Source organism: Rhinolophus ferrumequinum, chromosome 5 (genome assembly GCF_004115265.2).
Source record: "Rhinolophus ferrumequinum isolate MPI-CBG mRhiFer1 chromosome 5, mRhiFer1_v1.p, whole genome shotgun sequence".
Lineage (NCBI taxonomy): Eukaryota > Metazoa > Chordata > Mammalia > Chiroptera > Rhinolophidae > Rhinolophus > Rhinolophus ferrumequinum.
Genome location: NC_046288.1, coordinates 73433657 through 73448545, shown reverse-complemented (window position 1 = coordinate 73448545; position 14889 = coordinate 73433657). Strand labels below are relative to the sequence as shown.

The 14889-nt window shown below is 40.9% G+C and overlaps 1 protein-coding gene across 2 annotated transcripts in view; it reads right to left on the bottom strand.

Annotated features, from left to right (window-relative positions):
- ADGRA3 (adhesion G protein-coupled receptor A3) overlaps positions 1–14889 on the bottom strand; it is a 114374-nt gene that overhangs the window by 73933 nt on the left and 25552 nt on the right. For both annotated transcript variants that reach the window (XM_033106605.1, XM_033106606.1), the window contains exon 2: positions 8371–8442. In XM_033106605.1, the coding sequence (XP_032962496.1) occupies positions 8371–8442 (72 nt within the window). The remainder of the gene's footprint in view (positions 1–8370; positions 8443–14889) is intronic.

Sequence of the window (14889 nt, the reverse complement as noted above, 5' to 3'; positions counted from 1 at the left end):
GCCCTCCAGCAGATCCTGCTCCGCCTTTCTCATGCCTTAATCCCACCCTGGCACATCAGGCATTCTTCAGTAGCTAGGGGCAGAGCTGCAATTCCATCCATGCTCCACGCCACCCCCCCAAATCAGAGCCAGGATGTTCTAAAAAAAACCTGAACATCCCCCGGTACTGTGCAAGTCTTAAAAAAAAAAAGGAGACGACTAACAAACAGAGTATAAAATCTATGATCTGATTACCATCACAAAATAAGCACTTCATTAATGGCAACTCAGACTTTATATTTCACAAGAAGGAAAAGCTCTGTCAACGATGGTACCTGCCCTCACGTTTTTGGTTTCTGAACCCCAGCCTCTAAGATATTTTCTAAATAAAGTAATTGAAAATATCTGAATAGGCCAAGGAGCTTCAGGTAATACATATGGATGCTGATTAAAAAGTGTTAGAAGAAATTTAGATAAAGTCACAAATCCTACCCATCTCTCTGGACTTCCAACCAGCCTTTAAGTTCTCCCCTTAACTGTGAGTAAAACAAATGGTCCCTGCTGTGGCAATTTCAACAGCAAGAGAAAAATCATGCAGGAAATAAATTCCCTGCTATAAACACCATGGCCCAGTATCCCTTGTCCCCAGATACCTGACCGGGGACCCAAGTGGCTGCTGTGGCAAACACCAACTGACAGCAGCATTACACTTGCTTCTCCACATGCAACTCTCCGCCGCCCGCTTTCTCCTGACCAGCTCCTAAGAGCCACTCCAGGAAGGCCGGAAGTGAGCCAGGGCATGACTGGCCCTGGGAAGAACCCTCACCCCAGCAGGGAGCGGAGTGTAATACTCCAGCTTCCGGGGGCCTGAGGTGTGTTCCACTGAGGCACCACATGACAGCTTCCTTCCCTTCCCTCTCACTGTCCCACTCCCAATTCTGAGAGCTTTCTGGGACCCCCTCCCAAATAAACCACCTGACCTCAAAATCTCATCTCAGGATGGGCATCTGGGGAAACCCAGGTTAAGATACTAGTCTGGTAAGGTGCACCTACCAGCACCCAGGCCAAGTGTTAACATCCAGTGCACAGATCTAAGGAGACTCTCCCCAGCCACTCCACTTTGGGGGCATATGGCAGAAAGGGAAAGACTAGACGTCAAAAAGGCAAAAATTTTCGGGTAGGTAAAAGTGGGGGAGGGTTCTAACTAAACAAGATTCCACAATTTAACACTGATTTAACAACTATGATTGCTATCAATCATTTAATGTATTCACTGTGCTAAGCACAGTTTCTGGGGTATTTTTGTTTGTTGGGTTTTGCAGCCTTCTGTCTTGCTTTGGGGGGAAGTACCCCTGCTTCTCCCACAGAGCATGTGGTGTAGACAGTGCTCAGAATGCCCAGCACCACCCCTCCAGGTGTGGCACTTGATCAACCCCTAATAATCAAGCCCTAGTAATTGGCATGTCTACCCGACCCTGGTCTAAGCAAACCTACCTGTGGGAGGAGATCATTTCCATCGGTTGGATTAGAGGTCAAGGTGTAAGCCTGGAATTGTTAGTAACCCTCCTGCTACCATGATAGAAGAACGTGTCTGATGACGCCAACAGACAGAGAAAAAGAATGAATGCTGAGCCACTGGATCTGGCCAAGCCTGAACTCCAGCTCTCACCCTGGGCTCCCCAGTTACACAAAAAAATTCAGTGAGTCACTTGTCATCCCATTAAAATGTCACAAACAATCGCAGGAGGTATGAGGAATCTCATGTGCAGAAAGATTATAAAATTTGGCCAAGTTCTTGGTGTTAAGAAGTGGCCATGCCAGAAGTCCGGGTTTAAGTATATCTGTCTGACTGACACAGTCAAGATTTACTAAAGGAACCGTGTAAATTTATACCTAAGGCAAGAGGGAGACAGGTAAAGCAAACATGTCAAAAGTTGTCCATGATTAAATCAAGGTGCTAGAGATTAAAAGAAAAAACTTCTGTATGTGTTTGAAAAAAATTTTCAGTTGAAAAAAATATCATATGTGGTAATGCCCATGCATTCAACCATGTCTGAAGGCCACCCATCCTATGTTTTTCCCTCACTGTCATCACTGTAGCCCAGGTTATATACCACACAGCTCCAACTTGTATCCTTGCTTCTCTTATCCATTCCCCATTGAAAGCGATCTTCCAGAACATGAATCTGATCGTGTCTCTGTGCTGGTGAAATCCTCCAAAAGCCCCACAGTCCGCTGAGAAGAAAGTTCAGACTCTTTGAAGTAACATACACGGCCACCTGCTTTGCCCACCTTCTCTACTCCAACTCTCACTTCCCATTCGGCCTCAACACCTTCCTTTCACACTCATTCATTCAGTCTCTCTCTCTTTATATATACCGGTCATATTTTGAGATGTTTCTAGAAAGAGACATATTTCTCTCACCTCTAGACCTTTGCACATGGTTTCTGCATCCCTGACACATCCCAGTCTCCCCACCCCACAGCCTCACCCCTGTCCCGCTTCTCCTGTCTGACTCCTACTCATCCTTTAGGCCTTGGTGTAAACACCATTCCTTCTTCCAGAAAAAAAGACCTCTGAATACCAGTGCCCTGTGGTGGCCCTATCATGGCCTGAACACACTTTACTCTGATTGCTTAATCCAAGAGGCTGGAAGTTCCACAAGGGTAGGCCCCATGTCTGTCTGATCAATGAAAAGGAGGGAGGGAGACAGACAGACACTGCGCACAGAGAGGGTGGATGGACAGTGCTATGGTCTGAATGTTTGTGTCTCCCCTCAAATTCCTATGTTGAAATCCTAACTCCAAAGGTGATGGAATTAGGAGGCGGGGCCTTTGGGAGGTGACCAGGTAAGGAGGCCAGCAACCCACCAAAAGAATGAGATTAACGCCCGTACAAAAGAGACCCCAGAGGGCTCCCTCCTTCTGCCTCCTTCTGCAACATGAGGGTTCAGTGAAAAGCCAACTAGGAAGTGGTGCCTCATTGGACACCAACCTGCCGGCACCTTGATCTCTGACTGCCCGATTCCAGATTTGTGAGAAATAAATGTTGGTTGTGTGTAAGCCACCCAGTTTCTGGTATTTTGTCATAGCAGCCAGAATGGAGTAGGATGGATAGATAATAAACGGATGAAAAAGTAAACCGTGGCTGAGACAAAATTATATGACCTGAACTTTACTACAAAAATCTTTTTAATAAATTATGGTTAGCCACAAAATCATTAAAATATTCATAAAAGTCAGACCACGAAGAGACTACTGCATATCACTCACAGCCACTTATACTTCTCAATAAAGGTAGAGAATTATGATGTATGCAACTGACCTTCAAATAATTTAGCAAACAGGTGTATGTGTAGGCCTATTCCAATATAGATAAAAGACAGCAAATTATTAATAATTATTGAATCTGGGTGAGTAAATTGGTGCTATGGGAGATTACTACATTATTCTTTCCATTTTTCTGGAGGTTTGAACATTTTCATTAGAAAAATTAATTTTTGTCCCCAACTTTTTAAGTCCCAGGAAGTGCAATCAATCATCGGACCCAAGGTACTACTTCCTATCTCCTCCTCCCCAGCTGATCCCAAGCCTACACCACAGGGAGATAAGATTTTCGGAGATAAAATTCAATCAGGATGTGTTTGACTTGCATTGCCTAACCTAAAAATCTCTGCAAACAGAAATATATAATGTCACTTCCATTTTTTAAAAACATATGTTTCCCTTTTCAGATTTTAAAAAGCATCTTAGAACAGGAAATGATTTAGCTAAAGCACTACATAAATTTGTGGTCCATGATGTACTGCGTGTGTTTCTACAAAATACCTCTCATGAATAACTAAGTACTGTAATATGATTTAAAGATACATTTTTTCTTTAATAATAAAAAAATGCCTGACATATAACATTTAATAACAGCCATATTAATCAAGCATTGCCAAAAGATATTTATAGTCAGATTCTCTCATTTAACATCCCCGTCACCAACCCCCAGCTTCCCTAGTGAACATGAGTCTAACGTTAGGATGTAGAGGGAAATCTGAATAGGCTGGATCATTAAAACATAAATAAAAAGGTGCAATAAAATTGCTTCAATGAAATTAAGGAAATATTCTAATAGTTCTTAGAAAAAGAGCTACTTGCTTCTTCAGGAAAGAATACGAAGTATGTCAGTTACAATGCTTTTTAACTGCAGCTATCTGAAACCTCTTCTCAAAACACCTTCAATAATAAAGAAAATAATTCTCTGGCTTTACAGGAAATCAAGAAGTAAGGCAGCCTTGGTGGCTGGTTCCATCCATCTCTCCGATTCACCCTTCTTCAGGTCAGCTTTGCCTGCAGGCTGACCCTCAATCAGGATGTCGTATCCCAGGTCCAAAAATCACCTCCCAACACAAAGACATGAAAAAAGGTGGAGACTTTCTTCTTGAATCTCCTCGGGAACTGGGAAATCCTTCTCTGAAGCCTCAAAGCTAACTACCCCTCCTCTCTTATTGGCTAAGACTGTCTGTCAATCACTAGAAAGAGACGCTTTGGTGACCTAGACCCATCATTTGGGGTGGAATGCTCACTGAGGGTCAGACACAATGGACCACTGTGCAATTCTAGTGTCAGTAATTAGAGTATAGGGAAGTGTCGCTGAATTCTGACAAATGTGTACCACAACACAAGAATGACAATACTACAAAATGAAGAGAGAAGATGGAAGGGAAGAAGGAGGGATGAATGAGTGCCTTGATGAAGGGATAAATAATAGAAGTTCTCAATTCTAAACAGGCTAAATAATTTAAAAATAGAAAAAAAAAAACAAAACCCCCAAAATTGAGGGGAAAATTTATAGGAAGTATAAATTCCAGACAATTCTTTTAATAGCAATATACAGTTCACCCTTGAACAACATGGGTTGTTGAAGTCCTAATGCTTAGTACCTCAAAATGTGACTGTATATGGAGACAGGGTCTTTAAAGAGGTAATTCAGGTAAAATGATGTCATTAGCGTGGGCCCTAATCCAGTATAACGAGTGTCCTTATAAGAGGAGGAAATGGGGACCCTTACACAGAGGGAAAACCATGGGGAGGCACGGAGGGTGGCTACCTACAAGCCAAGGATCTAGAACACGTCCTTTCCCTCATGACCCTCAGAAGAAACCAACACTGATGGGCACCTTGATCTTGAACTTCCAGTCTCCAGAACTGAGAGAAATAAACTTCTACTGTTTAAGCCATCCCGTCTGTGGGGCCTTGTTCTGGAGCCCTAATACAGGCTCATACAACCACTATCCTTACAAGACTGTGTCTGAAATATAGAGAGCCTAGACAAAGTTGTGCAGTGTGCGGAGTCCTAGGAGAGAAGCCACCTAGATACGCCATGGATAGCATGCTGAGATCCACGAGTAAACCAGAGTCCATAAGAACCCTACAGTGAAGAAAGCCACACCAAGCGTAATTAGAGTTGACAGACACCAAGGGAGAGTTACCCTTGGGGTTCAGTCACAGGAACTGGACAGCAGGGCAGGAGGCAGAGTAGGTTAGTAAGTTAGGTAACCAGGTAGAGAGGGAAATTAAGGAGAGCTATGAGAACAGCACAAAGGATGAATCGAAAGACTATGCCAGGCGATGGGATAGAAATTACTAAATCGATAGAGGCTTTCCCTGAAAATTAGCAAATCAAATCAAATCAGAAAATAGCAACACAGTAAAAACTATAAATAGGACAAAGATGGTGCTGGGCTCTGGGGGAAGGAAAGCTCCCAGCCCGGTTCCATTCCCAGAAGCCGCTGAACCAACACCCATTTCCACGCTCAGGAGGAAGAACGGGGCTGTTCTAGGGAAGGCTGAGAAGATATTAATCAGCCTTTGATCATGAATCCTCCCAAAAGGGTCAAGCAACTAACTGACGATGGGATCTCTCTGGTCTACCCTGTGCTCTGAAAATTCAGTGACACAAAGGCCAGTGGTGTTTCCACAGGAAGCTGGCCAACCTCCATTCTCAGACCTGGTCCACCACCAGGCCCAGCAGGAACCTGGAGAAGTAAGAATCTGGGCGCAGGCCCAGAGCTAGCAGCGCCCTAGCAATAGGTGAGCACTGGCTGTGACCTCTGTCCCCCTCTCCTTCCCTCTCAGGGCCAGAACAGGCACAACCCAGGCCAAACCGCGAGCAGAACAGTCTCTAGACTAGAAGTACAACCATCCTCCCTGATGACAGGGAGGAGATTTCTCTTCCCAAAGCCCCAAGCAAATCTTAACTCAATTAAATGGGGTCAACTGTGCATTACCGAGTCAGTGACTGTCATGCAGGGTGGCAGGTGGGGTCTCAGCTCCCGCTCCCCACATAAGAACGCAGGATAGGGTGAGGCCAAAAGGAGCCATGGATAGGGGAGTCATACCACTCTCTTCTCACTGGCGGCTGGTTTGGAGACACAGGAAGCAGGAGCCACACTGTCCGCAACCCGCCGTCCTAACTGCAATCCACATTTGCCAGCGACCCTCTTCTTGCTAGCCCCCATTTTCTACTAGCTTAGCCACAGCAGTTATATTAGTGGCCAATGGCTCACTGGTTATAGCTGACGGCCAACTAGCCACAGCTGATGGCCATCCAATCACAGTTGATGGCCATTTACTACCCCAGTGAGCACCTTTCCACGTGAGGGCAAGAGCCTGGAAACTGCACTCCTGGCTCTGTCCCCACAACGACCGTGGAGTATGGGCGAAGGACTGAGCCGAGGGGACACCAGCATCATGTGCTACGTGAAACAGCACAGGAATATTTGAATGAAAACAGCAAAATCAATCAATCAACCAACCAACAAAATCAACCAATCAGAGAATTAGGCACTGCTGGGCCAAGCACATTTTATTTATGTGTATGTATATACATATGCATGCATATATGTGAATGTATATACATATTTCTGTGCACACACTTGTATGTAAATACAAATGTACCGAGTGTATTGCTATATGTTATATAAACGCATATATGTAACCTAACTCAAAGACATTAGAAAACTATGAAAAGACATATGCAAAAGGATGAGGAAGAACACAGATGGTATACGCATAAATAATACGTCAGTGATGAGAGCAATAGTCCTGTGGGAGTGGGACTACAATTGACAGAAAAGCCAGTAGGCGAAATGGTCAAGGAAAGGCTGCCTAGAAGTAGAGAAAGAGAAGCAGAGCAAAGAGAGCTAAGAAAATGAGGAAACGTTGTTATTCAACAGAAGTGGAGAGGTTCACAGTATGGTTCCCTAATGCATTCTGAGATGTTTTCCTTAATGTACGAGTAACATGGGAATTTGAAACACGGTCCTAGAATAGCACTGAGAACAAAAGGCAAAATACATACCATTGTGCGTAATTCACCAAGGCAAAAAATGAGTGCGACCTATTACACATCCCATCGTAAGCAAAACTAGACCTAATTGCTAAGCAAAACACTCTGATTCACATTCAGAGACATCTGGATAAAATATCAAAGTTTCTCTAAAAGTGTTCCCCCTTGATGTGCTTTTTAAATTCTACTTGATTATTTTATGGGGCATTTTCAAAACAGCATCTGTGCTTTAAAAGCCAGTGGCCAGTAATCTACGAGCGGTGGCCCTTTTTGTAAACGAAGTCACCTCCACATTGATTCATTTATTTATTATCGATTGCTGCCTCCTAATGACAATGGCAGAATCGAGTCACTGTGACAGGGACTTTATGGCCCACAAAGCCTCAATTAGGTGGCAAAGAATGTCCCATACAATTATATAATTAATCAACTTACATAAGTTGAATACTTATTTAAAAACTGGAAACTTAATACAAAACGCGTCATGTGATCTGTAAAATATTGGCCCTTTACAGTTTGCCAATCTCTGCTTTGCCTCGTGGCTTCTTTTAAATGTATTTTTCAATCACAGTTGACATATTCTGTTAGCTACAGGTGTACAACATATGATTACACATTTATCTACCTCACAGAGTTAACCACTCGATGAGTCCAGCACTCATCTGGCACCACACAGTCATTCCAATATTAGTGACTCCATTCCCGATGCTTTACTTTACACCCCATGACTATTTTTATAACTGGAAATGTGTACTTCTTAATTCCTTTCACCTTTTGCACTCATTCCACCAACCCCCTCCCATCTGATAACCATCAATTTGTTCCCTGTATCTGTCAATTTGTTTGCGGGTTTTGTTTTCTTTTTTCAGATTCCACATATGAGTGAAACCATAGCTAGTTGTTTTTTTAAAACTCAATTCTTGAATTTTTCCTAAAAAAATGTTGGGAAAACTCAATTTTTGTTTTGAAAAGTTGGGAGTTTAGTAATAGATTTACAATGAAAATGCATTAAGTAAAATAACAACAAAAGGCAGTAACAAAAGAATACTCACAATCTTTCAAGGAGACTTAGCCCAGAAAATGAGCCGTTCTTCAGCTCGGATATTTTATTGTTACTCAGAATCCTAGAATGACAGAAAAATAAAATGTAGGTTGCCTATTATATGTACACCATCAATATAATATCAAAGTAATTTAGCTCATTACGTTTAAAGCTATGAGGAATTCTAAGATGTCTTTAATTACACCTCCGCCGCCGATTTTTGAGGTGTCTGACAAAAAAAAAAAAGGGGCTTCCTTCTTTTTTTTGAGACACCAACTAAAAGAGCTCATTCACACATGTTCTCTTAAATCGTTCCTGTCACACTGAACCAAAAAATTTAAAAGAGAGAGAATTCAACACAAAATAGCTCTCAGTTCGTTGTAAGAAGAATACCACATACATATATATAATTGATCACTTACATAAGTTGAACACTAATTTAAAAACTGGAAACTTAATATAAAAATGTGATCTATAAAATATTGACCTTACAAAGAAATAACGTATCCTCTAGATATCATTTCAATTATGCTGAATATCATTTGTATACAAATCTACACGCCTATACGTGTGTTGATAGACTTTCCGCATCCACTCACATACAGACAGACACAAATAGTTGTGTCACAGTATTATATGTCAAGTATCACGACAATGTTCTTAAAACTAGGAACTGAAAACAAAAATTTATTAAAATAAGTCAGAGTTGAGCCACCCCCAAGGCAGAACTCGCTTAAGAAGAGAATATGTCTACATGATCGTACTTCCTCTCTAGGCTATGTAACTATGCACATTTTGAAGCTCAAATACCAATAAAGAATTTCCATAAATAAAGTGAAACTGCTAAAGCTACCTGATTTGGGCTGTGGGGATATGAAGATAAGAACGTGAGAAAACCAAGGCATAGAAGAATTACATTAATAGCACTGGCAAATGGCAGAACCAGATGGGGACCCCAGGAAATCTCTACTCCAAACCCTACATTCTCCAACACGGCATCTTGGGCAGAAAGTTCTCCATCACACACAGTATCGCACAGCCCAGGAGCACCCTCCACACGGGGTCCAAGGCTGAGTGGTGACCCCCTCTCTCTCTGGGACAGTCCAACACAGCAATTCTATGTATATACAAATGGTAACAGAATACCTCTGGGTCATAAGATTTCAGGTACATTTTTCCTTTGTCTACTTTCATTATTCAAAAAAAAAAAACCCACCTTTAATTATTTGTATTAAAACAAAAATACCCATCTGACATCTGATTTTCTTTTGATATTAGCAGAACTGAAAAAAAAAAAAAATCCCTCCTCATGCAGATGACTATTTCAGAGCGTGTTTTGTGGGATGATAATTAGGAGATACTCTAGCCAAGTGTACCTGTGTCAGAAGCCCAGCTCTATCATTTTCAAGTGACACTGATCTTGGACAAGTCACCTCTATGTACCAGAGTTCCCTCATTCATAAAATGGGAAGAATAATACCTACCTCATAAACACTAGAAGGAAATTAGAAAATGCATCACACACTCAATTAGTGTATATTCATTAAATTTTTAAATCTATTTTAAATCTAATGTTTCTTGCAACCAACATATATTACCGTGTAGTGTTTGGCCTCTCCCCAAAGCTGTTACTAAAGCAAGGACAGGCTTCAACCATGGGAACCAAGAAAACATCATCAAAAACATTCCAATTCAAATATAATACCATGTTCCCTAATCATAATTGCAAAGGTTTTTTTAAAGTGAGTTAGATGACACAGGCAAAAGTAAACTCAGACTGGCACATGCCCACAAAGATCATCAGAACAGGCTTCCCCGAGCAGCGTGGCTGGCAGTGCTCACCTCAGAGCCTCCCACCTCCCACTTAGGGCAGCAACCCTAAGCTAACAAGTCACCAATCTGACAAGAAGTATATTCAATGACCTATTTCAGCATGACTTGTAACACAAAAATTAGAAACTACCAAAGAGGTCACTTCACGTAAGATGGAGAATTAAACTGTGGTACATCCAAACAACAAAATTTCACTCATCCATTAAAAAATGATTCTTTCAAAGGAAACTTGATGAAAAGGAAAATGCTTACAATCAGTTTCAAAGCAAACAACAAAACTGATACCATTGACAGAAAGGAATCTAAGCAGAGACCATCAAAAAAAGAGAGAAGAAATACATCAAAATGATCACTCTCTTAGTGATGAGGCTTCCAGTAGTTCCTCTTTTATTCTTTATATTCTTGCAGCTTCTTTTTCAACATCTAGAATATGACTCTTATTTTTAAAATATTTTTCTCCTGATGATAAACATAGGAATCTCAATAACTAAGCATAGCTTAACACTGAATTAATTTTGAATACAATTATATCTTAGCAATAAAAACTAAAGTAAGGACTGCTTTATTTATACTTTGAGATGAAAGATTCGTGTTTATTTATATTAAAAAATCTGCTTATGTGGTGACTGTTTGCAACTTAGCAGGCCCTTACAGCAGTGAGAAGAACAATGGTGATGACAGCCAGAGTCCAGGGTTATAACTGAGACTCCACTAGTAATAAATGATTCCGTTGTAACGGTCACTCCACTTTTCTAGGGAGCCTTCAACCGCATCACTTTAAAGATGGAAAAAAGTAGATAAGAATACTCACCAAAATTTCTCCTAGCTTCTTTTAATTTTATATAATTATTCGTATTTTAACGAGCAAAGCTGACAAACTTTATGGTGACCAAGAATTTATAACCGATTGACCAAAAACACAAAAACTAGACAATCTCCCAAGCTCAGTGACATGAGTGCCCTGTTCCTGAGTGAAGAATGCAACCCAAGTACGGAAGTAGCCTGTGAAAAACTGCCAGGGTGGTGACTGAATTACACTCACTGCATTCACTTCAGCAAAAGCACTGTCATTTGTTCAGTCATAAAGGCTTTAGTACAATAAATGATAGATTTTATTGAGGAGAGTAAAAAGACATTTCATCACACTTAAAAAGTTATAACTGTAACCTTAGAAATATAGTTTACAACCTCATGTTAATATATTCAGTCTACACATTACTTGACGTGTTTAAGGCTTCTGTGCAAGCAAACAGGACCAGTATGAATAAATCTACTCGGCAGACAGCTTTTATACTCAATTTTGAGACGGGGGGACTGTGCAACTAGCAAATGCATAATATGTATCATTACAAACCTAAAACCCACTTATAATCAATATTTTTGCTGACATGTTTGAAACTTCAAACTTTCTAGGAGGTAACTAAATGAAAAAATATACAGCTTGACCAAAGTCATAAAGCTTATACACACCCATTTCTGTTCTATACTAATGATGTTAGCACTGCATGATCTATAGGCGATGCTTAGGAATGCTATTCTGGACTCCCGTCTCTTGAATTTCAACACCACAAGTTTCATGTCCACTGCTATCATTTAACACAGTACCAAGGTAGTTCAGTATATCATTTATGCTAAAACATGAAAAAAGGAGTAAGACTTAATGTAACCATGTTTTGTTTTTTTTAAATCAAAAGTTTACGGAGCAGAAAGAAATAAAAATTAAGTATTACAAGTTCTCAGTTGCTTGCTATTGCAAGTCCCCGAAAGGAAAGCTGTTAACAGCACCCACGCCCTGTATGGCAGAAGGCAGAGAATCATTCTCCTTTTGAGAGGCAATGAAAATATATTTCAAGAGCACTAAATATTCAGACCAAATGTTAGGAATATAATTCTTAAAGTCAACCATTGGAGGGAAAAATCAGATTGAGGGTTATTATTGCAGTGGGTGGAATGGTGGCCTCCAAAAGACACGCCCACCCAAAGCCTGTGCATGTGACCCTCACTAGAAAACGGTGTTTGAGATGTAATTAAGTTAATGGTTTTGGGAGGAGATCATCCTTGGATTAGGGTGGGACCTAAATCCAAGGACAAGAGTCCTTAAAAGAGAGGGGCAAGAAATTCAGAGAAGATCTGGTGAAAAGGAAAGCCTACTCAGAAAGAGCAAAAAAAAAAAGAGAAAATGGAAGGCAGGCAGATTGAGAAGTTATAACAACTGAAGATTTTCCAAACCTAAGGAAAGGAGCAAATAGGATTACACTTGAAACTGTAGTACATTTTAAAAACTTCATTTTAATATTTTAAAACTTATAAGCAATGTTAAAAGATAACAAATATTTACAACTATCAAAAACAAAGCCCTAATTTCCTAAATATACAAAGCTCTTAAAAACACACACACGCACACACACACACACAATAGAAAATGCAGCCAAGATCCTGAACAGATAGTTCGATAAAAGTAAACACTAGTAGATCATAATCATATAAAGAGATATACAATCTCGATCATGAGAGAAACGTAAATTAAAAATAAAACAAGATACCATAAATCAGTTAGAATGGGGGAAAAAATGTGCTAACACCATTTTTATATTCAGAGAAAAACAGCCACTCATATTTTGCTATATAAATCAGCACAATCAGTATGGAGAGCAAAAATACAAAGTAATCCATTAATTCCCCTTCTGGAAATCTATCCTGAAGATACACTTTTGCAAAATCTATTACATGTTCCATGTTGTATAATTGTGTATTTACATAACAAAGTTATTTATTGCATTACTGTTTGTAAAAGCTGATGACTGCGTAGTTAGGTTGGTTCCCGTGATACAGGGCTGGTAATCCACACAGTGAGCTACCATGGGGAGAGACGTGGGGAGAGGATACCCTGAGGTATTCATACAGAAAGATCAGAGCCATACTCATGTGAGGCCTGAAGGCGTGCCATTCAAATACTAAGTTTCCATTCCTTGACATTTCTAATTTGCTCAAGTGATACAAATTGTAGTCATACAATCTGATTCTGTATATTAGATTTATCATGTAGGATGATGCCTGTTATTGCTCCATCTTTATCAAGTACAAGATAAATGGACACGATAGCGAGGCCATGCTTTTGAGTCACTCACGTCAATGGGCATGTGGCCTAAACGATTAGAACCGCTGTGGTAAGCCAACATCAGGAGAGTTAACTCCACAAAAGTAACTTTTTAGTGTTTTGCTCCATTTATCCCACCACTGAAAACTGGTTACTCCCCAAGTTCTTCCACGTTCTAGTCCTGGGGCAGCCAAATCCAACCCTCCACCTGTTCTCCTGACAGACCATGGGCTCTAAGAATGCTTTCTGTATTTCTAAATGGTTAAAAGAAAATAAAAAGAATAATGTTTTATGACACGTGAAAATTATATAAAATTTAAAAGTCAATGACCTTCAAGTTTGATTAGCACACAACCATGCCCATTCGTTTACGAATTGTCTCTGGCGGCCTCGGTGCTATGATGGCGGAGCTGAGTGGCATCAACAGACAGACTAGCTGGAAAGCCTAAGACAGTTACTACCTGGCCCTTTATAGAAAAAAATCTGCCGAATCCTGTTGGCACGTACTCTGACCAGTTTATTCTCTTTTTTTCAGGCAAATGAATATCAAGTGCTGATTTCTAAATTAATTCTTCTTAGCAAATAATAAGAGTATCTACTGGATTTCAAAATTCCCAATCAATTTAAATAATCTTTATTTTAAAAATCACATTTAATTCCACATGCCATCAGCAAATACACACATTTGGTCCTGAGTATTATTAGTTTGCTCACCAATCTGTCTTCCTCTTAACTGCATTCATTCATTATTCATTCATTCATTCCTGCAGAAAGGACTCTGAGTTGTATACTTCAGTTCTTGTGTGTCAAAAAAATGTTTTGCTCTCGCTTTGTCACATTATCTTGTTTTAGCAGCACTTCTCATCATCTGAAATAACTCTGGACAGGTATTTGTGTATTTACGACGCTTCCCATGACAAGGTCAAACCCACAAAGGCTAGACATCTTGACCGTCACTGCATCCCAACAAAAAACGTAACAGTGAACGTTTGAGTGATTCCACTGTGCAGCCACACGCTTTGTATGAGGATACAGTCACTCCTCACAAGAACCCAACGGTATCAATCCTATTATTTTCTCCCAAACAATAACAACAAAACTTTCAAATTAAAGTGACATGCCCAGGTCCGCACTCAGACTAAGTGGCAGAGTTAGAGTAACTGTTGTGGCTATGGAGGTGGGCTGCTCAGAGCGCCCTTCCAGAGAGACCCTGTGCAGGAGAGCAGTTCGCCAACAGCCTGTAGCCACAGCTGTCTAGAGGATCTGCCTCCGTTTCCAAGCAGAGGCCACCCACTTTGCAGGCGATGCCAGCCAAGGACTGAGTGCAGCACTGGTAAGAGGACTCTCCATTTCTGGACAGTACAGACTTCCTGAGGGGCAGTCTCTGCACCAGAGCTTCCTGTCAGGGGGCCAAGACATTCCTGTAGTGGCACCTGGTTTGAGGCCCATACTACCCAACTGTCTTCCCTTCCCCTGCTCCTTCCACAGGTGCTAGACCTGCAGCACAGTGCGTGCAGGCTTCCCAGGCCCACATCTGCGTTGTCTCCCTTTGTTTCTCAGTGAAGTCCCCCAGTAAAAATCTTGTACTTCTAACCTCAC